Raw genomic sequence first — 27,504 nt, 5'->3', positions numbered from 1 at the left:
AACCGTAATATAAATGCATTAGGATTGGTTTACTTGTTATTTTTTTGCAAGTATAGTCAAATGACTTCTTTTACAAGTTTATGACTACAATAGGCGTAGGATCAAATGGGTCTAACATTCTCCTCAGACTCATGTAGCAAATCTAAGACAGCTTTGAGTTTGGAAAGAAGGGTGTGAAAGCGATTTGGAGCAAGAAACTTGGTGCAGATATGAACAAAAAGTGGCTATCAGATGATTTGGAGAGAAAGCTTTCTATCTCACGTTTAAGCAAATAAGCTAAACAGACTCACACTGTCCACCAATTGTTCACTAGCTTATTTAACTTAACCTGTTGCACTTCTAATTATAAGACAAGTATTTCACACATTTAAACACTTTTTAAATTTTATTTTTTTTTGTTAATGAAAACTTATAATATATATTATTTTAAGAAAGGTGGTCAATGTCTAATTTAATCAAGGAAGAGAATATGATGTGATTTGAAACCACTAAGGGTCCGTTTGGATATAACTTATTGTTGTTGAAACTGAAAGTTACTGAAATTGAAAACTGAAAACACTGTAGTAAAATAATTTTTAAATGTGTAAATAGTACCGTGAGACCCATTTTTAATAAAAAAGTTGCTGAAAAGTGATGTTTGTGGGGTCCATGAACAGTAAATGAGACCCACTGGTGTGGACTCCACCGCTTATTTTGCTGTGAACAGTACACGAGTTGATGAAAAGTGTACAGTGAACAAGTTGAAAAGTCAAAAACAACAGCAGGCAAAAAAAAAAAAAAAAAAAAAAAAAGAAACACAAAAACGCAAACGCAGGAATAAGTTGAATCCAAACTCTCACTAAATCTAGTACTAGAAAAATTTTCAAATAATTGTATTAGTTCTTATAAATAGCTAGTGCTCTTATGTTTACTCTACATAAGTTAAATTTATTAAGATAATTCATCATAAGTTAAATTTTATTATGTTTACTCTACATAAAATTTTTAAATAAGTTTTACATCACAGGAGCATAATAATATATATAATATAAATATAAAAATGAGGTTAATAAAAAAAAAAAAGGTAATATTGTACATAAATAAATGATGGTTACTCTTCTCACATTTGTGATAAATCTCACTATAAATTTAGTGATTGGACTCTACCATAAATATATAAGAAACATCTTCTTTATTTTTGAAAATATTTAAGAATTACTTAATTAATGAGAAGTGCTTATAAAACTGATTTACTGTGTTAAAGTCTGTGACCTTGTGACAAAAATATAAGGTGGTAAAATAAAGTTTAATATAATTCTAATAAATAAAGTATAAGGGAGAACTCCTCAAAAAAAAAAAAAAAAGGATAAGGGAGAAGTAATTGTGCCACGTCAAGAGGCGAGCGAGAGAGAGGGAGAAGGGCTGTGATGTGTGGCCATGTGGACGCGGAAGAAGCAGAGGCAGAGAACGATGAAGTGCAATGTTTATCTTCATAAATAAAGACACTAGAAGCTAGAAACTATAAATAAAGAAATGAAGATTTCTAGAAACTATAAATTCATCAAATATATAAATAAAAAATAAAAGAAAGCTAGTGCTGGTATAATAAATATAAATATAAATATATAGTAGTAAAAATAAAATAAAAAAGAAATACTAATATAGAGTAGTGTAGTAGTAGTAGTTTTTATAAATAGCTAGTGCTCTTACCCCGCCTATGCCTTCATAGTTCTCATTCATTCTCTCTCGCCTCACCTTTCACCCAATTCCCACGCAACTTCTCTCTCTCTTTCTCTCCTAAAAGCCATTGGCAAAAAAAGCTATAGCTAGTAGCCTCAAAGGCATATATCACAAACAAAAACCAGTCTCTACTCTCTACCATTGGTACGTTTCACAATCTCTCTTTCTCACTTTTTTTCTATGTATTTCTCTAGAGAATCTAATGAGTTTAGATCTGCCTATGAAATCCTTTTAATTTCTTTTTCTATTTCTCTCTGCTTGTCTCTGGGTTTAAGCTTAAATAAAAACTCTGTGCCTTTTCTTCTTGAATGGGTTAAATGGACAAGCTGATTCCTTGGTTTACTCATAAGTGCCCCCCTCCAAATTCAGTTCACCAAGTTTTGTTGCTGAATCTTTAAGTACACTTCTTAACATTCAATTTTTTAAAATGATTTTTCGGATCCGGGTTCTGTGTCTTTCCTATAATTTTATACCATTATTTTAAGTTTCCTATGGTTCTCTGTTTGTTGCAATGGAACGTTAAAGGAAATAACTTTGTTGGAATTTTTTTTTTATAGAATATAAAACCTCGAGAATTTAAAAAAAGAAAAGATTTTGCTATCTGGGTTTGTTCTGGTTTCTGCTGTATTTTCCTTTAATGATTTAAAGAGTTAATTTTTACTCCAAAAAAAAAAAAAAAATCAAAAGTGATTTTGTCCTTTCTAATGAGTCTGGATAAACTTCAGCCTGCAATCAACCCTTTTTGTCTGCTTCAAGTCTATGGCCGGTTGCCTTGTTTTTCATGTTTCCATAAAGTAATTTAAATGCTGTGTTAGAATCCTTTGGTTTGTCATTTGTGTTTGGTCGACCTTGTCACTTGGAATTTCTTGCTATTATAGGCGATTCCTAAGAACTTTTTGCTCTGCTTATGCATAAGGACTTGTGTATGTGTATGTGTATGTGTATGCGTGTATATAAAGGTGTACAACTTAGGAATAGTAGGAGCTTTTGTTGTTCTTGTTATTTGTCTCCTTGATTCTAGCTATAGGCAGCTATAGAGGGCACTTGTAGAAGTTTGTTCTTCACTAGTTGAGGATCTAGTGCCTTGCTTAAGAATTAGACTCATCCTTAGCTTTGCGTGCTCTATTAAGTCTCCAAGTCACATGATTTGATGCAGAATATGAAACTTGCATCTCTACTGGCACGCATAAAAGGTTTGAGATCTTAGTTTTGGAATATAGGATCACAAATTCTGTTAAATGTTTAGATTTAGTAATCTTCCTTGTATACATGATAGTTGGGAATGTTATTAGTGTTCAATATTTGTTATTTTCTATTGTGTTATGAAGTCTGAAATAATAGATATTATTGGGTCAATGATTAAATTTGTTCCCCAATCTAGTACAGCTCCTCCGTAAACCTAGACCTCTATTGCTTAAAAAAAATTATTGTTTAAAGCTCACAAGTCTTCCAAATGAGACCTTTATTTCTTGCAAGGTGATTTTGCAGCTAGTTTTGAACTGGCAAATTAAATTGTGTCAAGCTTTTAGATGTCTGTTAGGTGGCCCACTCATTGAATTGGAAGATGAATTGGGCAGTAGTTGGATGAGAGCTGAGCTCGTCAAGTTTATGTTGGAGGTTTTATAAAAATGGATAGAGGACCTCACGTTTAGGCTAATTCTTACCTGCCAAAAATTGTCAGGCTCACTTGATCCAAAGAGAAGACACAGGAAATTGTTTGCTGTATCCTTAAACAGAATAATTAATTCTCAAAAAAAAAGAGAGGTATTGCTGTTGTTTCGATGGTTTTGGGATTTTTATTTATTTATTTATTTTTATTTATGTTTATAGAAGTTAATTAACTTATCTACCCCACCTGCTCCCCCCCCCATATTCACCTAAAAAAAAATTAATAATTATGGTAACTAGGACTTAAGCCGTGATTGAATCTCTACGGAACCTTTTCTAGAAGGCCATCTTCCAATTAATTATCTCTGGTCTTTTAATACTAATGAACTCGCTCTCGTGGAGATTGGATTCTTAGAATATTAAAAGCAATATAGAATAGTTTTATGAATGAAAACTTTCTAGAAGAACCAATTGCTGAGTGCTTCAATCTCCAATGTTCTGCCCCTATGCCATTTCTCATCAGTGCATAATTTATTGCAATATGATTAGATTTAACTCAGTGGGCCTCATGTATTCATTATTTTATCTAACTTGCCCTTTGGTGGATGGAGATTTTTGTTTCTTTTTGCCCTTTGGCCCCTTCGGATGTTAAGAATAAATATATGGGTCTGATTTCATGATTTGGTGGTTGTATAGATTACAGTAGATGTGCTTTTGGTTGCCGCCGGAATACAGTTCCATGTTTGAGTTTTCTGTCTGGAAATGTTAAAAGAGTGCCATAACAAGAGTCGTGTTAGTGGGGCACAATGTTTTCTTGAATAGATTGTCAGCATCTAGAAATTTTGTATGTGTGAGATATCAACAACTAAAAGTAGTTTGAGATACCTATACTTTTAAATTGAATTTTGTTCATTAAACATACTGCTGATCTGCAATTAAATGTATGTGTTACTAACGTTGTTTTTGCTTATGTATCTCAGATTTAGGCATCGAAGGAAAACGCAATTGTGCAACAGATAAATGGCCATAGAACAGTACTTCGAGGGGACCATGACTCAAACTGATTCCTTTGGCGAAGATAAGTGGAAATCTGTGTCGGATACAATCCCAGATTCCGAAAATAATGCTTCCAGTGGCTTTGACTGCAGCATCTGTCTTGAACTTGTGCAAGATCCAGTGGTTACACTCTGTGGTCACCTTTACTGTTGGCCTTGCATTTACAAGTGGCTTCATTCCCAGAATGCATCCACTGAAGACGAAGAGCAGCAACAGCAGTGTCCCGTATGCAAAGCTGAAATCTCTCAATCTTCCCTAGTCCCACTTTATGGCAAGGGCCAAACCACAAAGCTTTCTAAAACCAAGGCCCCCAATCTTGGTATAGTCATTCCTCGAAGACCTCTTGGTCCTGCTTGTTGGGTTGGTACGCCAAGATCAACTAGCCCAACAAGAAGTCCCCACCAAACTGAGCAACTTTATCATGGGAATTATTCATATCAATCTCAACTATACCAACCCAACTCAGGGGGTTATACTGCTTCATCCATGACTCCAGGTGGTACGGTGACAAATTTGCTCGATCCAATGATTGGTGTGTTCGGAGAAATGGTTTATGCAAGGGTGTTTGGAAACACCATGACAAATTTATATACCTATCCAAATTCATACAATCTTGCAGGGAGCAATAGTCCAAGGGTCAGAAGGCATGTAATGCAGGCTGATAGGTCACTCAACAGAATCTGTTTTTTCCTCTTCTGTTGCTTAATTCTGTGTCTACTTTTGTTCTGAGTCTCTTGCTTTCCCCGTTGTATACCTGTATAAAAAATACGAATGTCTGAGATGAACGATATGCTTATTCAGCCGGATGTAGTAGTTGTTAGAGATGTTGCATTTCCAGAGCTGCAATATATGCGATTACCGGTCTTTTTCTGTGCTTTATAATATACTCCTAGCCCTTTGGTGCATGTCTAAATACTAAATACTAAGGTCTTGTTTGGGATGCGTTAATTTTATTAAAACTGAAAAATTTTTGTTGAAAATAATGTAAATAAAGGTAAAAGTTATTTGAAATGATATCAATGGACAAAGTTTAGCTATAAAATTGGTTGTAATTTTAGGTTACAGACTTATTTAATATCTTTTTATTGAAGGTGAGTTTTGATAAATTCTTCATTGGATTACTTCTTTTTTTTATATTCTTTATACTTGTAAAATTTTAAAAAAATTAAATATTAATAGTTACGTTATCAATATATTTTTATAAATGACAAGTTTTTGTAATTTAAAATTATGCACAAAATATAAGCTTATATATCATATAATAAATAATATTCGATTGACGCAAAATTTAACATGTGTATTAACAGCATAAAGAACATGCAATTCAACTGTAAGATTTTCAAAATATGTTGTAATATTTATTTCATTAAGTGAGTTTATAGCCTTAAGTTACAACCAATTTTGTAACTAAATTTTGTCTTGAATGAATAATACTAAAAAGTGCGATGAAGCTTATGAATAATAGTAAAAATAAGCTGAATAGGAAAATAAGTTGGTAAAAATAATTTTTGCTAAACACACACTAAGAGTTCATTTAGGACTTATTTATTTTGCTGAAATTGAAAACTTTTTGTTGAATGTACTGTAGATAAAGGTAAAAGTTAATTAAAATAGTACAGTGAGATCAATGAATAGTATCAAAAAATGTAGTGGGATCTATAAATAGTAAAATAAGTTGGCAAAAATAATCTTTGTCAAATGGACACAAATGGTGTGTTTAAGATTTGCTTATTTTGCTGAAATTGAATTTTTTTTACTGTAAGTACTGTAGATAAAGGTAGATAAAAGTAATACGTTAGTTGAAATAATACAATGAGATTTATGAATGGTATCAAAAAGTGTAGTGGAGTTTATAAATAATAGTAAAAATAGGTTGAATAGTAAAATAAGTTGGCAAAAATTATACACTAACTTAACCAAGTTGTTTAATCCTAAATGGTTGCTTCAGCCCGAGCCTCGGGACTCAACTGTGTTGATGTTTTTGACGGAAATATATAAAATTCTTCGAACCATCTTTCCCCAAGTCCAACTGTAACTATTTTCATAATAAGTTCACTGTAGTTATCTAGGAATTAACATCAAGTGAAATGTGCACGTGATTTCTACCTTCAATAACTCATAAATTCATTTTTTTTTGGTTGATGTTGTAATTAACTTAATTAGTAAAAATAGCTTAACAAGAAATTTGTGGTTTAATTTTAGATTACGTAAAAAATTGATTTTGAGTTTTAGTTTGATAATAGATAACACAATTATTAGAAACCCACGTCATTAGTCGAAAGTTTATATATATATATTATAAAATCTCTTCCTTATTTCGTGCATGACTTAACCTCCAATTAGTTTGGGTGGTTGGTTTTAGGTACGGGCAAGCCGTGACGGTTACACTCAAATGGAGAATTGCATACGTTGGAAAGTGTAGAACAATGCTTGCAAGTAATCCTTAAATACGTCCAAACCTAATTATCGACACGTCTACAACGAATTATGAACAATGATGTCGGGTACTTCAAAGGAGGATTGATGATAAGATTTAGTTATCTTTCTTTCATATCATATCCCACATTTCTGTGTAGCAGTGGAGTGGGGTACCCACCAAAGCTAGAAAAGCTTGATTCAGATGAAGACTAATCGCCGACAAAAGTTTATCTTGTCAACTTTGATAAGGGTTAATATTCAAAAAAGCAATTAAGCAACTAGTCTAAAGATTCGATTATAGAAGTAGGCTAATTGGTTAACCAAAAAGGACCTGTCCAAATTCGAAACCAATGGACCATGATGGTCACGGTGCAAATCTCATTTCCATTTTTTTTAATTTTTGTCATCTATGGCTATTTTATTTTATTTTTTGTAATAAAAAAGTTGATGAAAATGGGTTGAAGAAGGTGGTGGTGGTGGTGTTGGTGGTGGTGGACCATGTGGCGGCCTTAATAGGGAGGTTGAAAAGACAACGTTCCAAGAAAAAGACTAAAGAGGTCAATATGTCATGGCCGTCGCTATTGCTTTTGACGCCTCCAGCTCAGGTTTGGTAAAGCAGCCAAAGCAAGTCACTGGCAGTCCAACTTCATTTTATTACTTTAGTAGCCACCTCCATATCTTTCTCACCAAAACAAGTAATTTTTCATTCTTTTGGTATAGGTATAAGACAATAGAGTAAGAGTAAAGTAAACTTGTTTTTCAATTTTCAATCACGTGGGTTTGTTTTACGCGGAACTTCCGATGAGTAAGCTTTTTCAACAGTAAGATTTTTTTATATCATAGTACCTACTTCCTTCGAGCCCCCATTGAGGCAGTGCCCCTTGTTTTTAGCTACAAGTCACTGTTTGAAAACGTTAGAAAGCCCCAATTGAACTCCCAATAGTAGGTTAGATTTCAAATGACTCTTATTGCTACAAGTTGGGCATGGGGATCAAATCTTGAGCGTCATTGTTGAAGATTCCAAGAAGCATCAATTGAGCTAAGGATGATTAGTAGTACTCGGGCATCAATTGGGGGATTTAATTCTAGTGCCTTTACCTTTTATTAGGGATGTCCCTCCATACTGTGGACCCAACCCATAGGAGCGGTTTAATAAATTTGGAGGTCTAAGGTAATATATTTAAATAGGAACTTTTTGTTATCACTTAAATAATATTTAACTTGTATTTAATATCATAATTTTTTATAACAAAAATCTATTCCTTTTATTTTGTAATATGCTTTTTTTTGTTTTTGGGAAAAATGCTAAAGATATAACAAATTTTACTAAAAATACTTTCAAACAATGTAGAAATGAATGCGATTAGTGACACTTCAAGAAGATAATAAACAAGTATTTGAATGAATGATGTTAGGGATATTATAAATTTTACAATATGAGACTTGCAAAGATGTATCATTAATCACAAAAAAAAAAAAATTCAAAAATGCATTTAATAGGTTATTGACGTTCACATGTCATATTAATTATCACATCAATTTGTAAAATTTTCAAGTAAAATTAATAATATTTCTAGCATTTTTCTATCTGAATTCTTTTTTGCGATTAGTGACACATATATTTGTAAGGAAAAATGCTAGAGATACAAATTTTTTTACAAAAACTTTTACAAATTGATGATGTGAAGAATGATTATAGATAAATAAAAAAGTGATGTTATCAGTGGGTCCAAATGAGAACTAGTAAGAAGTTGGTTACAATAACAGTTTGTAAAAATGTTGTAAAATAGTTTGTAAAATTATAGCATTACTTTATTTGTAAGACCATGTATTTAAAGTTGTATTATCTCTAACATTACTCAATACTTTGAGATTTCTTGAAAGTAGATGAAAATTATAAAACTAATTTTTTTTTCCTATATCTCCAATTTTTTTTTAATATATCAATTTTTGCCCCAAAATTTGGGGCCTTCCTCTAATAGGGGGCCCTAGGCGGTGGCCTAGGCCTAGGGCCGGCCCTGCCCACTAGTCCAAACCATCTCTGCTTTGACTTGAAAATCGAACAACCTACTGCCTATGGTGATCAACAGTGGGTCTTCACCTTCCAGAAACCGACTCCTGCGAGTTGCATAAAAACCTAAATCTAACCAAATCAACCAATCCCCATGCACTAAAATCACAGTTCTTTGCCGGTATTTAGGTAGTCTCTGGTTATATCTTGCCAAATTTGGCAAGATATTGTTGAGATATAGCCAAATCCGGCAGAATTTCAATCAAATCCAATGAGTTTCGACCAGTCTACTCTTCTTCAATTCTGACCGACAACTGACCACCACTAGTGGAGATCCAACTTCCCTGAACCGACTCCTTTTCCTGGTTGGTGGCAAGTCCAATTCTTGGAGACCCGTAGTCATTGAGTCGAGTTTGGGTTGAGCACAAACTTGACCCGTGAATAGTCCTAGCTTTTAGTTTTGTCTATAAACAAAAATTTGTAAATGAAAATGTATATAGTTTAATTTATAAATATATATATATATATATATATAATTTTTGAACCAGTCAATAGATATTATTCTCCTCTCAAGAAAAAAAAAAACTCCCACCAAGATGATGTGACATGGTTTTTCTTGATAACATTTTGGCCAGGCAGGTAGCCTCTCATTTTCTTTCTCCAGCTGGGTATGGAAATCTTGTTTTATTTTGATTTTTTTTTTTTTTTTGGATATGAATCTTGGTTTTCAATCATAAAGTTTTCATTTATGTAGTAATCGTATAGGGAACATAAAGTTCAGAGAAGCAAGATCATTTCGTGCAATGTCAGCTTTCAGATTGTTGGGCAATGAAATTTACGTTTGTGTTTTCCTTTTCCTTTCCCTATATATAAATATATATATATATATATATATATATATATTTGGCTGCTTTGGGGGGGGGGGGGGGGGGGTGGGGGGTGGTGTGGGGTGCAGGTTTGGTTTTAGAAATAGTTAGGATGGAGGCCCCTATTTCTCTTATCAATATGGAGATGTCCTTGAAATATCTTTTCGGAGACATTTATGGCACAGGAAACAACTATATATTCATTATTCACGTGAAAGGATTTTTTATTTTTTTATTTTTATTACTGATATTCAGTTATTCACGAGAAAGTGAAACGTAGGCATTAACTGCATAGGCATCAAAAGACCGTATAGGAAGGACAATCCTTTTTCTGTCACATAAATGAATATTCGTAATTGTGATATCCTATCATATTTATGGACTGAAAATTCTCGCAAAAAAAAAAAAAAATCATGGAGTGTGAAAAAATGAGTTAGGGCCGTTGGGTTGGGTAGAGAGCATGAGTAATGTTGTTTGGGTCTTTTTGATATATGTGTGGATAAAAAAGTGTGTTGAACTATGTATAGAGTTGTTTAAAATGTAAAAAAGTGTGTTAAAACTTGCTCACCAAACATGACCTATTTCAAAGTTTCTCTCCAAATTAGTTAGATTTGGAAAGAAACTCTAAACTTCTCATATATCTTTATATTAAATGTGAATTTTGAAAATCTAACTGTTAAATTGCATATTATTATTATATTTTTTATGCATGTAAAATTTCAAGAAAATCAAAGATCAATTGCTATCTCATCAAACAAATGTTAAAATTTCAAATTTTTATGATCTAAAATTGTGTATACAAAATAAGTTTATTGATTGAATAATAAATAATATCAAATTTGAATGAAATTTGATATACATATTAAGAACATAAAGAACATAAAATTCAACAATTAAATTTTCAAAATTTACAATATATATATATATATATATATGAGAAATTTTAAAAGTTTTTCACCAACACAATTTGGGGAGAAATTTTGTTCCATCCAACTATGTGCATTCGAATTGGAGTGTGAAACAATGAATTAATATTTCAACAGTGTGGTCACCTCAATCAAAATCCAACTACCATCCCTCTATCTAAAAATTTAAATTTAATTTTGGATCCGAATAACGTGTCATCTACACATATATTAACCATCTATTTTGTTGGGTTCGAATTCCCTTATTGTTGAGTCACTCAATCAAAATCCAGCTACCATCCTTTTATCTAAACGTATGAATTTAGTTTTGCGTTCGGTTAACGTGTGTTATATTTTGAAAAAGTTTTTTTGGAGAATTAAAAAAATTGTAAAAATAGTTAATTATTTTTTCATTAAAATTTTTTTAAAATTGTTTACTAATTATTCCCTAAGAGCAAACATTTGTAGAAACCCTTTAATTTTAGGTGTCTTAACTTCTATCATCTCTGGGGTCACAGTGACATTAAATAAAGAGTCCAGAGTCATGTTGACATGTGTTTTTAGGGCAATTATTAATAAACTATAATAGGAAAATTTTGACACAATTTTTATGAAAAATATAAAAAACTATCAAGAAAATTAATTGTTTTATAATTTTCCTATAAAATACTATTTTTAAAAATTATTCATAAACCAATACCTTTAAGCCATTCTTAACATTTTCCTCTTAAATAAAATGCTGAAAGTTCTTATACAATCTCTCATTTCACATTCAGAATAGGAATTCAAATTATTCATATCCTTTCAATGGATTATGGTGACATGACATCATTTGTATTTGTAAGAGTCGCGGTTTACTAATCAAAAGTTGAATTAATTTCTGATTAAATTTCAATAGTGGGGGCCTCTATTTAGAAACTCCATCTAGAATGCTGAATTTTTTGAAACTCCATCTAGAATGCTGAATCAATGCACCCTACTCCTAATTTCATGGGTTACTATTTACTAGTATGAATTTCGGCTTGCCCTTTATCTGCCTCCGGCGTAGCATTTAGTCTCTTTGTCAATTCTAACCGCTTTATAATCTTGTGTTTTATGACTTTGAGGTAATTTGAACTTGATATTATATGGTTAATTCATTAGCTTTTAGTCAGTTTGTCAAATCTAAATCGCTTAAATTCATGTTCTCCATGATTTTGCAAGTTTTTCAACTTCTAATGCATTGGCATTTCTATTTGTTGGAATTGTTCTTAATTTTTGTTGGCTGTGATAATTAATAATTTCAAGTAAAGCAATCTTTCCTTCTAATGAGCTGTTCTAATTTTGAAGTCAAGGTTCTTGAGGATTCAAAGTTTCTAACTTTAGTGACCTACTAGTTGGTCCATTGTCAATTTGTCATTTCATTAATTCACTCACCTATTTTTGATCTTGGCAATGAAGCATTCGCTACCATGTAAACATGGTTGGTCTCATATAGCTGAGAAAAACTGGTAGAGGGTCAAGTTTTTGGATTAAATATTATTGGGTCATATTTTAGGTTTGGTTTGTGGTGGAATAATGACAGTTCACTAGCCCTAAAAGTAAAAGATTGTTGGGGAATTAACCGGAATTTATTAGGTTATCCTAAACCAAATTTGTTTTAGACTTGGGAATGTTAATCTTTGATTTTTTTTTTTTTTTTTTTTTAGTTTGATCAAACAGAAGCAATAGATTCATTTCGTGTCCTAGGTCGAAGTAACTATACAGGAGGATGCCTTTCTTCTTCATTTTAATATTGCCCATAAGTAAAGAAGTAAACTTTAATCATAGTGGCTCGCTTTGGCATCAAGCAAATAAAGTATAATTGAAATTTGCTTCATAAACTAATATCTTAATTCTTAAAGCATAGACAATATATACGATAAAGGCCACCATATCTGTTCCAAGACTTGAAAAGATAACACATCTAACTCTTATTAATTATTCTTTCCAAAAGCTCCACAGTAAGTCTCAATATTTAAGTTATACATAATGTTTCTTTCTCTTTTCCTAGTAGGAGGAGGATCCCACAATGCTTCGTGCATCAAAATATAGTTATAAATATTTAAAAAGCTCATAATTCTAAAAATTGACTACTATATATGTCTTTGTCTTTATATGTGGAATATTGGGAAGGTGTAAGAGAAAGAAAAAGATAACAACTTTATTGGAGACAAAAACAAAAAGATAAAGTAGGAAAAGCTGTTATTTCAATAGCTAAAAAACCCAAAACTTTCGAATCCAACTTGATCCATGTTCTTTCTCCCAAAAAAAAAAAAGTTGATCCATGTTGAAATGTCAAAAAAATTCTCACGTTCACAACACATTAATTCCTTTTCCACACAAAAAAATAAAACGGCGATTGTTGTAAATGTCCTTTAACTGATTAATTTAAGCAAATTGCTCCACGGGTTCTATGGATGAAAAATATTCTTCAGTTTAAGATCTTATTAATTGAAAGTGTTTCACATTTTGTCTCTTGCTTTTTACCTTTAAAGCTTTTCAAATTTCCATTATGAGTTTGCACTTTGCTGTGCACTGTTTTGTAAGGACGATAGGACATTTCATATGGGACAACTAAATTAAACCATAGAAATATCTTAACCACCGACATAGTCAAAACATGCTCCTCTTGCGTTTCACATTAGTCAAATTGTTTGTCCCCAACCCCAAGCAAGGCCCATGAGGATAATGTAAACTGCATTACTGCAAGTTTATGAATCGAGCATGTTGATCATGCTCAAATGTGAACAATTTGGTGTTCAAGCCCTTTAAGACTGAGGATTAACACATTGTTGATTGTTCTTCTAAACCTTTATCGCTGAACTGCTGAAGTATGTTCAGATAGCTTTTCCGTCGGTTTCTGCAATATCAATAGCAACTCTAGGCCATAAAATGTTAGTTACATGTAGAAAATGAGTTTTAGTATTAACACATTGTTTATCAAGGTACTTTGTCCTTTCAAAGTTGGAAAAAAGCTTACCATTTAACAAACAAGAAAATAAAAAAAACATTTAGCACCAAACCAGTTTGAATAATATACATGAATATTCTTATAAATCGTTACATAATAGGCTAGAGGTGATTTCTTTAAATTGGTTTGGAGGCTTGGAGCTAAATTTTGTCCTTAAAAATATGCTGTAAAAATATGGCATAGAAAACTTAAATAGGATTTGTGGGGAGTGGAACAGTCACCACTTGGGCTTTAAGTCCAAGAAGTAATTGGGCCATAGGGAAAAAATTGGACCAAGCCTATGTATTGAAAGGAATGCTCAATGGGTAATAAACTATGAAAGGAAGAAAGTTGGGTCATCCCAAGTATTACAGAAAAGATAAGTGGCACAGGAAATTGGTTCTCGCGGAGAAGGTAAGGTGCCAACTTACCCAAGGTATGGCACCCAGATAATTCACGTGTGATTTTCAGGAGATTCTTGGAACCACAGTAAACTTTTGGAACATGCAAGAAAGTTGAAGATCTTTGTCTTTGCATTAATGATGGGGTTCTTACCTAAAGTCTGCCGCATTAAATACAAGTAAGACAGCCTGAACAGTACAAACAACCCCCAAAATTCAGAGTTCTAGGATAAGGGTGAGGAGGAATCCAATAAAGTTAAAGAAAATATCATTGAGACTCAAGCAGGCAACAAGACTGCTGTAGTAATAAGAGCAATGATTGAAGCTATAAAAGGGAGAGGAGGGGCAAAAGGAGAAGGAGCTTAAAAAAGGAAGAAAAAACAAACATAGTGAAGAAAAATTAGTAAGAGAGAGAGAGAGAGAGAGAGTAAAGGTAACACCGCGGGAACATGAGAATTATCTATTGTATTATCCAACGTGAAATTGTAATATTTGAGTTTAGAGAATTCAATTGCTTGAGTTTCCCATTGTGGAGTGTTTTTCCCATATTGTTTACTTATATGTTGGTTGTTTGGATAGCTTGAGAGAGAATTCGTGGAGAACTTCCCGGGGACCAGTTTTTACATCCCCACAGGATTTCACGCAATTTAGGTTGTAAGAATTTTTTTGCAACCCATTATGTGGCGGTTAAAAAAACCATCTAGGTGTACTTATAGTTTCACATGACATTTTTAATGATTTGTGTGACTTACTTAAATAAGGACAAGTTTGTAACCTAAGTCTACAACTTCACTTAATATTTCTTTATTGGATGTGAATTTTGACAAATCTACTATTGAATTACATTTTTTTCTTATATCTTCCATACTTGTAAAATTTCTAAAAGATCAAAGATCAATAACTATGTCATCATTCAATTATTTCAATTGCAACTTTTTGTAGAATAAAATTATGCATAAAAAAAAGTTTATGGATCAAATAGTAAATAACATCCAATTGACACAAAATTTAACATGTATGTTAAGAACGTAAAGAATATGCAATTCAGTGATTAGATTTTAAAAACATTAGCAATATTAATTTTTTAAAAGGAAGTTGTAGCATTAGGATAAAACCAAATTTGTAATCAAACTGTCATTTTTAAAATAAAAAAAAAAAACTTGACAAGTGTTGAGGGGGAAATTGATGCCTCTAAAAAATATTTGGAAGCCAAGCCGAAACTCAACTATGGGCTCTTGTGATGGTGTCCAAAGGCTTTTGGTGTAGTGATGAGCTTATCCAAACAAGAAATAAAGGCTGCACTTGACAAAACAGCAACAAAAGCCCAATAAAAATACTTTACAATACTTAATTAGTATGTTAGTGGTCCCGTTCTGATAGTGCAAGGAAAATAAATTCTCCAACAGTAGGGATGAAATTACACAGTCCAGAAAAATAAATTCTTCAACGGTAAGGGTGAAATTACACTTAGAGTCTAGTAGTCAATAATTAAATAAATTTAGGAAAGTGTTTACTCTTGGAGGTCCTTGTGTGTCTCGGTCAGGAGAATTTATTGTACTTTCAGCCATCATTATATCAATGTGAGGGAAAAATTCTATTGTTACAAATACATTATATCCTTCAACAGTAAAACAATAGGTAAAAACTAAAGGTTCTATGGGAAGAAGAAAGGGATTAATTGGCATGGTGTGAAGGGAGAGAGAGATCCCAGCTTAGCGCAGCAAGTATTAAACTAAGATTTTGGAGAATATATGTACATAAGGCATGAATGGGGTAATGTGGGCTGTTTTAAGTGAGTGGGATGGAATTAATGCTGAGGTTAAGGCTTTAGTGAGTAGTGGACTATTTGTGACTGATTAGGGAGCATTTATGAGTTGTGGATGTGCAAAAGAGGAAAGGAATGTCTAAGCCTAGGTGAGTATGGGTTAAAGGGAATGAGTTATGAGCTTGAGGAGAGATAAAACACAAGCAAAATGGCAAACAAATCAGAAGTTTTCAGAGGGAGTAGTTGTGTGTTTGTGGGTTGGGGTGCTTATGTTTTTATAGTGGAGTTTAGGGAAGCATTAATTAACAAGAATCCAAAAAACATAAGACTAATTAGAGGCAGGGAATTAGGTTTAATCATCCTAGGATTTGGCCAGAAGTAGGAGATTTACTTTTGGAGCTGCCTTGCTTCTTTGGGTAATATGCCACATGGTGGGTTTCTGGCGTGTTTTGCATTAAATGTCAAGATCTCTGGAGTTGAGTTTAACCAATGGGATTAAGGCAAGTATCAAGATCGAATCCTAGTACTATAACTAAGATTTGAACCCCAAAAAGTAGGATTCAACACCCCAAGCCAGATGTCAAAGTCTTAGTCCACTTCAAGGAATTCTGTTGGAGATCCCTTTATGCCTTCCAAACCATTTCAGCTAATATCACAACCTTTGGGCATTGTTCACGTCAGGTGGAGGGTGACAGAAAGCTGATGGGACAGCCCTTAGTTCATCCTCAAAGACTTGGTTCCCTTGTAAAGGCCTCCAGATGTACCTTGGTCAAGGATGAACAATGGTTGGTTGTCCACTCTCAATCCTCTACCTCTTGCTGGGGTTCTTTGGATTGGGCTTGCTTATGTGGGTTGGTCCCCTTGGGCTAGGTTGTGTGCATCCTACAAAATGGACATCAACAACACATGTTGCCATGGGGTTTCATCCCTCATGGACTTTTATCATTAGTAAATATTTTTGGGTTTTCATAGATATTTGTAATGGGCCTTTGGGCAATGAGTTGTAATATTTGAAATAATTGGATAAGTTTCAAAATGCCTTTATAAATAACATTTACTATGATGAATTCCATATCATAAGTAATGCTCATGATTTCTAATAATCACATCATATTTTAAATGGTAAACTTGTGGGATTGAATATTTACCATGAGCTTTGAAGATATATATATATATATATATATATATTATGGATGTTGTGATGTAAATGATGACCATGTGTTTTATGGGTTTATACTATGAGAACATAATCTTCAAGATAACTTCCCATGAGCTTTTATAAAACAATTGCCATGGTTTTTGCCATAGTAATGTTTAAGAAATAATGTTAATCTTTTAAATGAAATAAACATGATATTTTTTGCCAAGCGTTAATAATCTTGGGCTTTTGATAAAATAGTGCCAACGTAAATTAGGCTTTCAATATTGCCAGCGAGAACTGGGTTTTTGATGTTGCCAATAGAAATTAGGCTTTTTGACAAATAATTTGCCATGGGTTTAAATCATGAGCTTTGATTATGGGATTGAATCCCATTGATAAGATAATATTGCCATGAATTTGAATCATGGGCTTTGATTATGGGGTTGAATCCCATTGATAACATAATATTGCTAAGCATAAAAAATTCTTGGGCTTTAGAAAGAATGAGATTTCACCTTACTCAATAAATAATTTGGGCTTTACAAAAAAATATTGGGTCTTATAGTGTTTTGCATTTGTAGCCCAATTTTGTGATGGAAAGGAGAACGGTTGTGAGCTAGCATAGCAATAGTCAAAAATATTTAGGTATGCTCAATAATTTATTTGTGACGTTTGAAGAGAAATAAATAAGTGTTATTTAAATAATATTAGGTGTAAAAAAAAAAATTGTACCCAACCCCAACAACAAATATGCTAATAAATTATAATATAATAAAAGAAATAACTTTTATTTTCACATACCGTCATTCTTTTAGTCCCGATCTTTTTGTTCAAATTCGTAAGAGCAAAGTTTTTATGCAATATGGATTGCAAGAATTTTTATGCAATCCACTACGTGCTAGTTAAAAAAACCCTCTACAAGTATTATTTAAGGGACAAAGTGTGTGTATATATATAGATAAAATAATAAAGATTATAATAAAAAAGAAATATTTATGTTTAATATGGATAGCAAATGGAACTAACAATATTGATTTTTATAATTTGATTTTTGTACATAATGACAGACCTTAACAAAGTAAACAATGATACTCTTAGTAAAAGTATTGATCTTAAGTTAAGTTACAGTATTTGTGTTATAAGTATAATATAGAAAACGTTCAATATATGTTTTATACATTTAATTATTTATATAAAAAAAAAAAGGATGTATTTTTTTGAATATTTTTGTTTCTTATGGTAAATGGAATTTTTCTTTTTATTTATTTATTTTTAAATCATACATACATACAATATACGGTATAATAAATTTATTTTACTATGTAAAATCCATGTGCCACACCTATACATAAACTGACTAATTTTATCAAGTTGCCAAATTATGACTGAATTTGCCAATTGGGGCATTCTAAATAAAATTAGCATAATAATAATTCTTCAACCAGTATTTCAAATATAAAGCCAAATATATATATTTTTTAAAAATATTATGCCGCAGAAGATGTTTATCGTTGTAGGCTTGTAGCTGAAATGCCACCAGTACTGGTAGTCAGCTCGTATATAGGGTGCATCCCACCCAAGAATCATTATAGAAGGAAGGTGATGCACCAAAATGTGCTCAATCCACTGCTATGTAGCCCTTAGTGTTGAAGACTTACAAGTTATAACTTCCTTTGAACAATTCCTTTTTGTGATAATGGAACATTTCTGTTGTCCTTGGAAATGCCCATTTTTTGTAGTGCTCAAACTTTTCCCAATAAGACTTTCTTTTGCCCTTCTCTTTTATTTGTGCTTTTTATGATATTAACTGCTTTTTTTTTAATAAATTAGTATTTAATAAGACAATGAAAAAACCAAAAACAAAAAGAAGGATAGCTTTATAGTCAACCCATACGGAAGAAAAGTGGGGGGGAAAAAAGAGACTACACCAAGTAGCATTTAGCAATTAGCAGCTGCTCCCTTTTTTTTCAAAATGGTATCTGAGATTAGTATTTTTATTCATTTTAAAGCAACATGCTTTGAAATTATATACCAAGTAAAAAAATTTCTTTTGGTGGTGAATTAGCGTGATGACTACGATTTTCCATGAGCTATAGTGCTATACCCGTGAACCATTACGAAAATCTTTAAATCTCAATAAGAATAAACATTTGCATTTATATCTTTTTGGATGCAAAGGCAGGGGTTACCTAGTCACTAGGCAGAGAGATAACTGTAATATGGATAGGTGATCAACTAATTCAACAACATTGGTAAATGAACTTAAATCTAAGCCGGTTGAAGGAGGGGAAATAGAACTCGAATCTTGAAGATTAGGGCCATCTTCTTGACTGCTCATTAAATGAGAGCAATAAACCTTGTGGTGTTGCAGAAAGTGTTGGTTCTTATCCTGCTTATAGTAATGAAATGACCAACAATCGAATTAGGATGATTTTTAGGTTAAGCGGGAACAGTCCTAACTAGCATTGATCACTGTGACAACTACGAGAAGAAATATGAGGGGGAAGACTGTTTGCAAAATGCATAATTAGTAAAACTAACTAGAACCTAACGGGTGTATTTGTTTGCTAAGTAAAGTGCTATAGATTAGACAATTAATCATTTGTGTTAGCAATCATTTGAATACTTCGCATAGCTTTACATATAACTCAGCTGCTGCCATCAGGCTTGGGATCCATTACCCCCTTGAATCTCACCCTCCTGATCTTGATCATCCCCTTCCGTCCGAGCATCTGCTTTCATATGATCAAAGGCTCTGGAATCCGTATTTTCACTGTGAATATAATTTAGTAATCTTTCATAAATTCCAGTTGAGAAATGAACATGTTCTCTAAGTAACCTCAAGATCTCCTCTGCCACTTCCACCTCCCCATTCCCTTTCAAGTATTCAAGACATGCAGCCAAAGTAAAACGGTTGGGCATCCATCCTGGCTGACTTGCCAAGATTGCTTTCTTCATTGTTTCCACTGCCTTTTCCGTCTGACCATGTACATGATATCCAGTTGCAAGTCGACCCCATTTGGTTGATTCTGTCTCCTTCCCACACTCTATAAGCCTGTTCATATATGCTTCAGCCTTTTCAAGAAGACCCTTCTTGCAATAAGCAGAGATCAGCAGATGTGGAATCCGAGAGTCAAAGAATGTATTCTCAGATTCCCACTCTTCCAAGATCTTCTCAGCACCATCAATGTCATCTAGCTTCAGTAATGAGCTGATCATACAAAGATAGCCAGAGTTGTAGAATCTCCCCATATTTTTGTACAAATTCCAAATATGGTAAAGCCCGTCTTTATTTTGAATAGCAGTGTATTGAGTAAGGAAGATTTCATAAGCAATCTTCCTTGTTTTATTGCTAACGAGTTGCTCCGCTTTCTTCAGCATCTCCAAAGTCTTTTCATGTAGGCCGGCTTTCAAGTAGCCATTTGCTGCAACAACATAAGAATTCCAATCGATGGTGATTAGAGGATCAGCTTCCATCTTTGTTAGAAGCCTCTCCATTTCCTTGATGTCAGACATGGCTACATAAGCATTTAACCTGATATTAAATGTAAACATATCCCAATCAATGCCCTTCTCTTCCATCTCTTGCGTTAGAATGTGTAGTTTCTCAGTTTTACCCATCCGAGAATAGAGGTTTAACATAACGTTAAAAGACAGAGATGTGTTCAGAAAACCTAGCTCCCTCATTTTCTGCATGGTGGCCTCTGCTTTATCCAAAGATTTATTTTCTGCATAGCAATTTAAAAGAGCACCATATACCTGATAGACTCTTAAAGTGTTTGGGATGCTATCAAAATACTTCTCTGCTTCTTCTAGGCCATGAACTTTTGAGATCAAATCTAGTCGAATTGCAATTTCTCCAGGAGACAGGTCATGGTGCCTTTGGTCACTGACCCATTCGAATATCTGACACAAAACAAGATTCGGGAGCATCAATATGAAGACTATGATCATATTATACCAAACTAAGATAATTTGAGTAGAAAATCACTTTCCTATACATTTTTTCTGCCAACTAACTTGTTCAACCGTGGAAAAAAATAGCACACACAAAGGGGTGGCAAATGTTCATAATGGAAACCAATTTCCAATTAGCAATACTCAACTTATGAAATTTTTGTAAAATGACATTAACTTTGTGAAACTTTATTACTTACAAAAAAAAATAAAAAAATGTCAGACTCAGTGACTCACAGTGCCAAGTAGCAGAAATATGAGAGTAAATAATTGGAGAAGGAAAAACAGAGATTATGTCAGCAATCATTAAGTCAATGGTGGAAGTTAATAATGCGTCAGTATTTTAGTATAGGCATGTCTGGACATATGAAATAAGTTAGAGTTTAAGTCGTATAAGACCTGATAGATGTTATAAACCACAGTTTTTCCATCTGACTTTCTTTGTTCAGTTTTCTATAAGAAGATGTTGCTTTTACATCAATGCATTATTTTCCAAGGTTCAGCGTTTTGCCAAATATCGCAATAAAGTCTACAATATGGCAATATCATCCAAACTTAACCCAACTATTTTAGGTTTTGTTACACTAATCCTTCTCTTAAACTAATTTAAGAGTTCTATATTTAGGGCCTGTTGAAATCAGGAAACCAACAAATGGCTCTCGTTTTATCTTCAACTTTTTAGATCATTAAACAGCTTTATATTAAAAAAAAAATGCATAAAAAAATATTGAAAATCTATTTCCAGTTAAATATATAAGTTTTTCATAATTAATGTAGGTGGTTAAATAAAGCTTAGTAAAAATTTGCAATGGCAACAATGTGGTTATAGTAATAATGCTGCCACTAGTGATGGTGCAAGTGATAGCAATTAATAAAGATTGGCAGTAGTAGTAACTGAAAGCTAATGATAGTAACCACTTTTGAATTTCTTAAACCCATCAGTGTATTTGTGATTTTAACATAAACTCCTTCTGCATGCCACTTTGTTATCCCTTCTTTCCAATATTCAAAAGACATAATTTCATGTTTCTTGATTTTCGCAGAATCTGGAAATTGTTTCACAAATCAACAGACCAAAAACATACCTATAAAACACATCCACCCGCATTATACAAACAATTCTAAAAGCCCATAAAATCTTTACTCAGTGAGCCTTAAAAATAAGTTTCGTTTTCTTCATCCCATAAGTTATTTTGGATAAGTTAAAAACATGATGGAAACGCAGGTATTGAACCCCATACCACTAGCTTATACTACACATATACAAATATAAAATACAAGACAAAATTTTGGCTAATGGCTCCACTATCAAACATTCATTACTTCATTTACAACCCATCACCTATACATTTTGAACCAAATTCACATACCCATTTACAAAATACATAGTTATATACATATAGACAATCATACATACATTCACATGTATGTATTTATATAGAAAGAAATTTAGATTTGAGGGAAATGAAACCTGAAGAGCTTGTGAGTAGCGACGGAATTTGCGAAGCTGTTTGATCATCATTAAAATATCAGATTGTTGGACTTGTCGTCCTTCTTCGAGCCATTGGTCGATGACTCGAATGATCGAAACCTTAGGGTCTCCGGCCCGCGATACCCGACTGTACAGAGAGTCGATTGGGGGTGAAGGTCTTGCTAGGGTTCTTGTGGAGTAGAAGAACACACCCAAAACCCTTGAAATGCCATAGACACGCCATGGATTTGAGCTAAGAAGCTTCATTATTAAGACTTAGGAGTGAGTCCTTGAAACCTTTTACTGGGTTTGAGTCTTTGAGACAAGATGAAATTGAAAACCCTTCAACGTTTTAGTCAGGGTTTAAGGGATTTTTATTTTTATTTTTTATTTTTGAGAGGTTAGGGTTCAAGGCTTTTTTAATGGGCTATTTTGGTGAAGCATATGGATTTTTTTTATTTTTTGTTTTTTATTTTTTTATATATAAGATAGAAATTATACTCTAAATTAATCTAAGTTTAGCACATAATTCAGGAATTTTTTTGTAGAGCTTGATTTGGAACATATAAATGTTAATTTGTGTATTTTTAAAATTTATGGACTTTAATGTGGATTCCAGTTAACTTAAATGGTAAAATCTTTGATAGTTGAATAAAAGATTTGGGGTTCAATTCCCACGTACACCAAAAAATTGATTGGTATCTTAGTTTGATGATAAAAGAATTATTATTAAGAACGGATGTCATGAGCTGAAACTCTAAAAAAAAAAAAATTAATTTATGGACCTCAATATTAAGTGGAGTTCTACTTTCTTGTAAGAGAGAGTTTAGTGGCATAATTTTTACAACTCTGATATGATTTATTGCAAGTAGTAAAAAACCAATTGGTTCATATAAAAGTAATTATTTATCGCTTACTATTGACCACTTCAACAAGTTGTAACAAAAAATATTGTGCAAAACTGAAATATAGAGAAAAAATAATAATAAAATGTAAGAATTATTTAAAGTGAAGAAGTGGAAGCTTATTTTGTTTGCCTGATACTTTTGTGTGACTTGAATGGACTCGTAAACCCAACCCTCTAATAAAGGATGTTATTGATGGACCATCACTCGAGCCCTCAATCCATATGCCTCTATATATGAGAAATAAGATCATTAAAATAGGGGAAAATTGTTTTCTTTTTTTTGGTCTTAAAAATGACATCTGTTTGATCTTGGTCTCATATTTTAAAATGTAGCAATTTTCAATTTTGTCCCCCCGTCTATTTCTTGATCATAATAGAATGTTTAGACATCTTATATGAAGGAACTAAAATCATATCAACTTTCATATTTTAAGGGGCAAAAAATGAAAGCAAAAGAGGTATGAAAATTAAACAAAGGGATAAAATTGCTCCCTTTTTCAATTTAAAGGACTGAATCAGAACCTTTCAAATTAAGGAGCCAAAATTAAACAAGATCCCATATTTGAGGGGCCGATTTTTTATTTTTTATTTTTGTAAATACGTACACGTATATAAGGTCTAACCAAACAAACAAGTTCAGGGAAGAAAAGCAAACAACCGCTTTAATTAGAATATCCAACTGAAATTCTGAAACTTTTGGTATTTTCGTAAGAGAGCAGAGATCAGATAATTTTAAAGAGCATCTGCAAATCTAAATAAAAGTACTACTACTAGAAGATATACAATAGTATCAAGAATAATTGAGCAACATCAGCCTTGGCACTAGGCAGAGGTTTAATCTAAGATAAAATATGGTCTATATGGCTAAGGTTCAAGATCTTTTCCTTCAATTTCAGCATCCTCTTTGTAAATGTTCTGTTCAGTCCTGTCCTAAACGAGCTCCCAGTTTGAATTTAGAGAGTAGAGACACCATCATCCAGTTCTCTACGGGAAAAACTCCTTTAGCATAAAAGCATAGGGCGAGAACTCATCTATAAGTAGAGACCATGCTACAATACAGAACAAAGTTTTGTGGTTTTATCATACATTGATGGAAGTCCAAGATACTAGGACTTGTGATGGATAATAAAGATCAGAGTAAATTACACTTTAAACCCTAAAGTCTCAAAAGTAACCAATTAAATCCCGAGATTTGGCAAGGTAACAAATTAAACTTCAAGCACAACGAGATTCCACTTAAATGGGTAGAGGTTTTATTGTTACTTTTTGAAACCTCAGGGTTTAACATGTTACTTTTGAATCTATGGGATTTAATTTGTTACATCCCTGAACTATAGGGTTTAAAATGTAATTTTTCCCAAAGAGATTCAAAATCTATGAGATCAATTCCTCATCTCCGACCATACCTTTATGATTTCTTAGTGCAAATGAAAGATCCAGCCAACAAAAGGTCAAAAGAAAAATGGCATCCAGAGTTGAATATTGATGGATCACAGAAAGTTCAAGGTCCCTTGAACCAGCTATAACCTTCTAGAGCTCACATTTATAGAGTTCCTCTAAGCTATAAACTTGGTTTTATTTCAAGGATCTTCTGTGTTTCATCATCAGTAGTAAAACCATCCAATTTCATCTGACTAAGAACCTTGGAAACTGATTTCCCACTCCCAACACAAGTCCTCAGCAATCTGTGATTCATCTCCCTGCTCAAAGGAACCAAGTTCTTTAATAATCTCAAGAATTCCTCCATTCCTTCAACATCACCTTGCTCTTCTAAGTAATTGAGACAGGCAGACAAAATGATGGGATTTGGTCTCCAACCTTGTCTTCCAACCAATAGTGCCTTCTTCAACATCTCAATTGCCTTGGGCATATTCTCATGCTCCATATACCCCAAAGCTAACACATTCCAGGTACTAGCATAAGGTGTTCTTGCTTCCATATTCTTTTTTAAAACTGATTCTGCCTTATTGAAGAGACCCTTTCTGCAGTAAGCTGAAAGAAGGCTATTCAACACCCGAAAGTCATACACAGTGCATTGGGCTTCCCACTCCTCAAAAATCCTCTCAGCCCCCTCCAAATCATCCAGCTTTGCAAGAGATGAAATCATGCAGGCATATGATCCATCTATTTGTTTGGTTGATGGCTTGTACGTATTCCACACTCTGTAAAGCTCCTCCTTATGGCCAGTGTTTGTATAGAGCGTAAGAAGAAAGTCAAAGGCCGATTTCCTTCCCTGAAGGGGAATATTTCCCTCCATTTTCTTCAGCATTGCAAGAGCCTTTTCAATCATCCCAACTTTCAGATATCCACTTGCTGCCATGGAACACACTTTCCAGTTAACAGAAAAGTGCCTATCCTCCTCTATCCTCTTCAAAATCCTTTCCATTCCAGAAATGTCAGATGCTGCAATGTAAGCAGCCATTCGGTTTAGCATGGTATACTTATCTTGAGGTATTCCCTTCCTTTCCATCTCTTGCATCAACATGTCAATTTTATCATATTCTCCAGTTTGAGTGTAAAGGTTAATCATCATGTTGTAAGGAAAGGATGAGACTGCCATCTCCATCTCTTTCATTTTTTGCATAATGGATTCGGCTTTCTCAACAGATTTCTCTCGAACATAGCCACTGAGAAGAGCACCATACGCATTGACCGATTTTAGATTACTTGAAATATTATTAAAGTAATTTTCTGCATGCTCTAGTCCACGAACTCTGTGAATTAATTCCAATCTAACAGCAACATCTATTGGTGATAATGTGAAATACCTACGATCAGTCATCCACTGAGATATCTGGATCACCAAAAAAAAAATAAAATAAAATAAAAAAAGAGAGAGAGAGAGAGAGAGAGAGGGAGAAATTAATTACTTCACATGTAGTCAACAATTAATTGAAACGTCATACAAATAATCAGAATTTTTTGGCAATACTTTAGTCTTCTCATATTGTTATGGTGCTGCATGAACCATTATATGACAGTAAATGGATCAAACAACAAAGGGGTAACAAAGAATTGAAATCAGATTATTCATTATTGTTAAAATAAATAAAAAATCCAGATTAGAATTGGGCAAAATTTGCAATCTTAAAGCCAGAAGTAGACTCTGAAGACTACCTAAGTTTCTCCATAGAATCAAATAGCAAGAATAATTCACATACCCAAAATGTTACAAATAATAAGATTGTATCGAATTTGAATAGAGAAGTAACTCAAGGGGAAAAACATTTTTGAAAATGATTTCAGCCATATATACACAAGTTACATTATCAAATGGTAAAGTCCACCTAAAAACAAACAAAATTATTTGCAGAAACCAACTTAAGTACATATTGCTTTCATGAATAAATCAAGCACAAAAAAGAGTTACAAGAACACAAAATTGAGTAAATCGAACTTGGTATGAATAGATACTATGACATAACATTCAATGAAATAAAATCCAATATCCACATATAAGAAAAGGGAAAAAAAAAAAAAGGAAGAAGAAATGGTTTAGAGAGAGACCTCGAGAGCGTGATTGAAGCGCTTAAAGTCTTTCATGAGTCGCACCAGTGATCGGAGGTGTTGTTTTTGAACGGGTCGTCCTTCATTGACCCATTGTTCCAGCACTGGAACTACCGAGACTTTGGGATCTCGAATGATTTGGATGCGATCGTAGAGAGAACTGGAAGAAGAAGAAGAAGAGGAGGAGGAAGGTGGGGCTAAGGTTTTAGTGGAGAAAAATGAAGCTAAAGTTAAAGGACTTGGAGAGTTCTGAGGCAGAGTGGGAATGATATTGTTCAGGCAGCGAAGCCTCATTTTCTGCGTGTGTGAGAGAGAGAGAGAGAGAGAGAGAATTATAGTCAGGGTTTAAGCGGAGGTCGGAGAGGCAAACAGAAACCCCTCACAACGAGGGGATATATTTTCATATTTGGAAAGTTCAAGCACGCTAGAGCATTCAATTCAAAAAGAATTAAAATGCTAAGTAGAATTTCTAAATTTTGGTGGTTTTTACCATTTAGTTACTTAATTTTTTAAATACACTTCTAACAGGTTTTCTATCTCATTCTCTACCTCATTTAAATATTATTTTTTTATTTATTATTTATTTTTTTTTAACAACTGTGTCTTCCAACATTTTTTTATTCAACACCTAATTATTATAATAGGAAAAAAGCATTTGAAGAGTGAACAGTAGCTCATCAGACTTGATGAGCTACTGTTCATGAGCCAAAAAAAAAATCTAAGAATAGAGATCCCATTGGAGAGCTTTTTTTGGGTTTTACTCTCTATTATAGAGAGAATTTTGGGTTTACATAGGTTATT

At 33.1% G+C, this 27,504-nt stretch overlaps 3 protein-coding genes across 4 annotated transcripts; 1 reads left to right on the top strand and 2 right to left on the bottom strand.

Moving 5' to 3' along the window:
• Positions 1 to 1,683: 1,683 nt before the first annotated feature.
• LOC115957280 (E3 ubiquitin-protein ligase RMA1H1-like) lies at positions 1,684 to 5,265 on the top strand. Its single transcript, XM_031075491.1, has 2 exons — positions 1,684 to 1,863; positions 4,308 to 5,265. The coding sequence occupies exon 2, from the start codon at positions 4,348 to 4,350 to the stop codon at positions 5,110 to 5,112; it is 765 nt and encodes a 254-aa protein (XP_030931351.1). The 5' UTR covers positions 1,684 to 1,863; positions 4,308 to 4,347; the 3' UTR covers positions 5,113 to 5,265.
• Positions 5,266 to 19,447: 14,182 nt separating this feature from the next.
• LOC115954766 (pentatricopeptide repeat-containing protein At2g20710, mitochondrial-like) lies at positions 19,448 to 22,656 on the bottom strand. Its single transcript, XM_031072698.1, has 2 exons — positions 22,290 to 22,656; positions 19,448 to 20,767 (listed from the first exon to the last, which is right to left on the bottom strand). Exons 1-2 carry the CDS (start codon positions 22,554 to 22,556, stop codon positions 19,523 to 19,525), a joined length of 1,512 nt encoding a protein of 503 aa, XP_030928558.1. The 5' UTR covers positions 22,557 to 22,656; the 3' UTR covers positions 19,448 to 19,522.
• Positions 22,657 to 23,857: 1,201 nt separating this feature from the next.
• Positions 23,858 to 27,108, bottom strand: LOC115958410 (pentatricopeptide repeat-containing protein At2g20710, mitochondrial-like). Of its 2 annotated transcripts, XR_004084525.1 has the most exons (3): positions 26,704 to 27,108; positions 24,603 to 25,990; positions 23,858 to 24,245 (listed from the first exon to the last, which is right to left on the bottom strand). XR_004084525.1 is itself a non-coding variant. In XM_031076829.1 (2 exons), exons 1-2 carry the CDS (start codon positions 26,995 to 26,997, stop codon positions 24,758 to 24,760), a joined length of 1,527 nt encoding a protein of 508 aa, XP_030932689.1. In that variant the 5' UTR covers positions 26,998 to 27,108; the 3' UTR covers positions 23,858 to 24,757. The 2 variants fall into 2 exon arrangements, 1 of the variants encoding a protein (XP_030932689.1); XM_031076829.1 differs by having other exon boundaries at positions 23,858 to 25,990.
• Between the last annotated feature and the right edge of the window lie 396 nt (positions 27,109 to 27,504).

Source organism: Quercus lobata, chromosome 8, assembly GCF_001633185.2.
Source record: "Quercus lobata isolate SW786 chromosome 8, ValleyOak3.0 Primary Assembly, whole genome shotgun sequence".
Taxonomy (NCBI): Eukaryota; Viridiplantae; Streptophyta; class Magnoliopsida; order Fagales; family Fagaceae; genus Quercus; species Quercus lobata.
This window is presented reverse-complemented; position numbering and strand designations above follow the sequence as displayed.